This window comes from Galeopterus variegatus, unplaced genomic scaffold (genome assembly GCF_000696425.1).
Source record: "Galeopterus variegatus unplaced genomic scaffold, G_variegatus-3.0.2 Scaffold8971, whole genome shotgun sequence".
NCBI classification, from domain to species: Eukaryota; Metazoa; Chordata; class Mammalia; order Dermoptera; family Cynocephalidae; genus Galeopterus; species Galeopterus variegatus.
In genome coordinates this window covers 3,299-4,380 of record NW_007735082.1, presented here as the reverse complement: position 1 = coordinate 4,380, position 1,082 = coordinate 3,299, and the positions used below count along the sequence as shown (strand labels likewise).

Below are 1,082 nucleotides of genomic sequence, written 5' to 3'. Positions count from 1 at the left end.
TATCTTTAGAAATAGGACAGACTATCCTGAGATCTAGAAATGTTGCCCCACTGTTTCCTAAACATTTTCTGAAAAATACTGGTCAATAAATCAAAACAACAGATGGATACTGAAAACAAAAGCCTACCTGAATCAAGATCTCCATTTCCATTAGCTGAGCTGAGATGCTTTTCCAAGGGTGCAGACGAAGGGTCTTGCATACTGGAAACTGGCAAACTGTTCTCCATTCCCAATGAGTAAGTGTCTTCCTCTCTCAATTCATCCTTCAGGAAGAATTACCTAATGGTAATCAAAAAAAAAAAAAAAAAAAATCAGAGCACTTTAATTATATGAATTATATTAACTTATTTTTAAACTCTCCAAAAATAACATGATCCTATCAGTGTTGCTGATATTTCATTATAACATTTAGGATGCAATGTCATCTTGATAATAGAAAATTCCAGGAATAAAGACTAAAGCATCATCTCTGCACAAGGTCAACAATGAAGGTCACAGCACAGCAAAACCATCAATTTTCTATAGGTCATTATCACCAAGAAGATGAACACGTTTTTCACTAACAAATAGAACTATGTTTCAATCCCCAATGCACCATGGTAACAGTGGGCACTCCACTGTCCCCCTGCATGCAAACCCACCTCCACCTCAGCACCCCACACTCAGGTTTACACAGGACACAGTAAGAAGTCCTCGTGTGTCACAAGTGATCTGTTACCAAAGTCAGTTAAAGTACAACGTTTGCAATAACGTGGTTTTTTTACAAATATGAAATGGAGACAAGACTCTCCCTGTAACAGCACTGCTAGGCCTCACTCGCATGCTGATATGACTTGTGGAAAAGAGGCAAAATCCCAGACAGTTCTCACCAAATCCTACAATCTACTGCGTTTATGTCAGAGCCCACAAGACCCCAGGAACAGTCATCACTAACAAGCAGCCACTCACAGTTCAGATGGCTAGACACAGCCACGTTGTGTTTTTAAGTCTTTCATTCTGTTCTCTTGTATTTCGCATGTAGATAAAATTTTAAATCACCAAAGGGACAAAGATGGATGAAGAAAGGAGAGAATATACTGCAT

General features: G+C 38.7%; 1 protein-coding gene across 1 annotated transcript in view; it reads right to left on the bottom strand.

Annotated features, from left to right (window-relative positions):
- Window positions 1-248, bottom strand: part of LOC103608910 (scm-like with four MBT domains protein 2) — a 17,548-nt gene extending 17,300 nt beyond the window's left edge. The window contains exon 1 of the mRNA XM_008593298.1: window positions 128-248. Within this exon, the coding sequence (XP_008591520.1) occupies window positions 128-227 (100 nt within the window). The 5' untranslated portion in view covers window positions 228-248. The remainder of the gene's footprint in view (window positions 1-127) is intronic.
- Window positions 249-1,082: the final 834 nt, after the last annotated feature.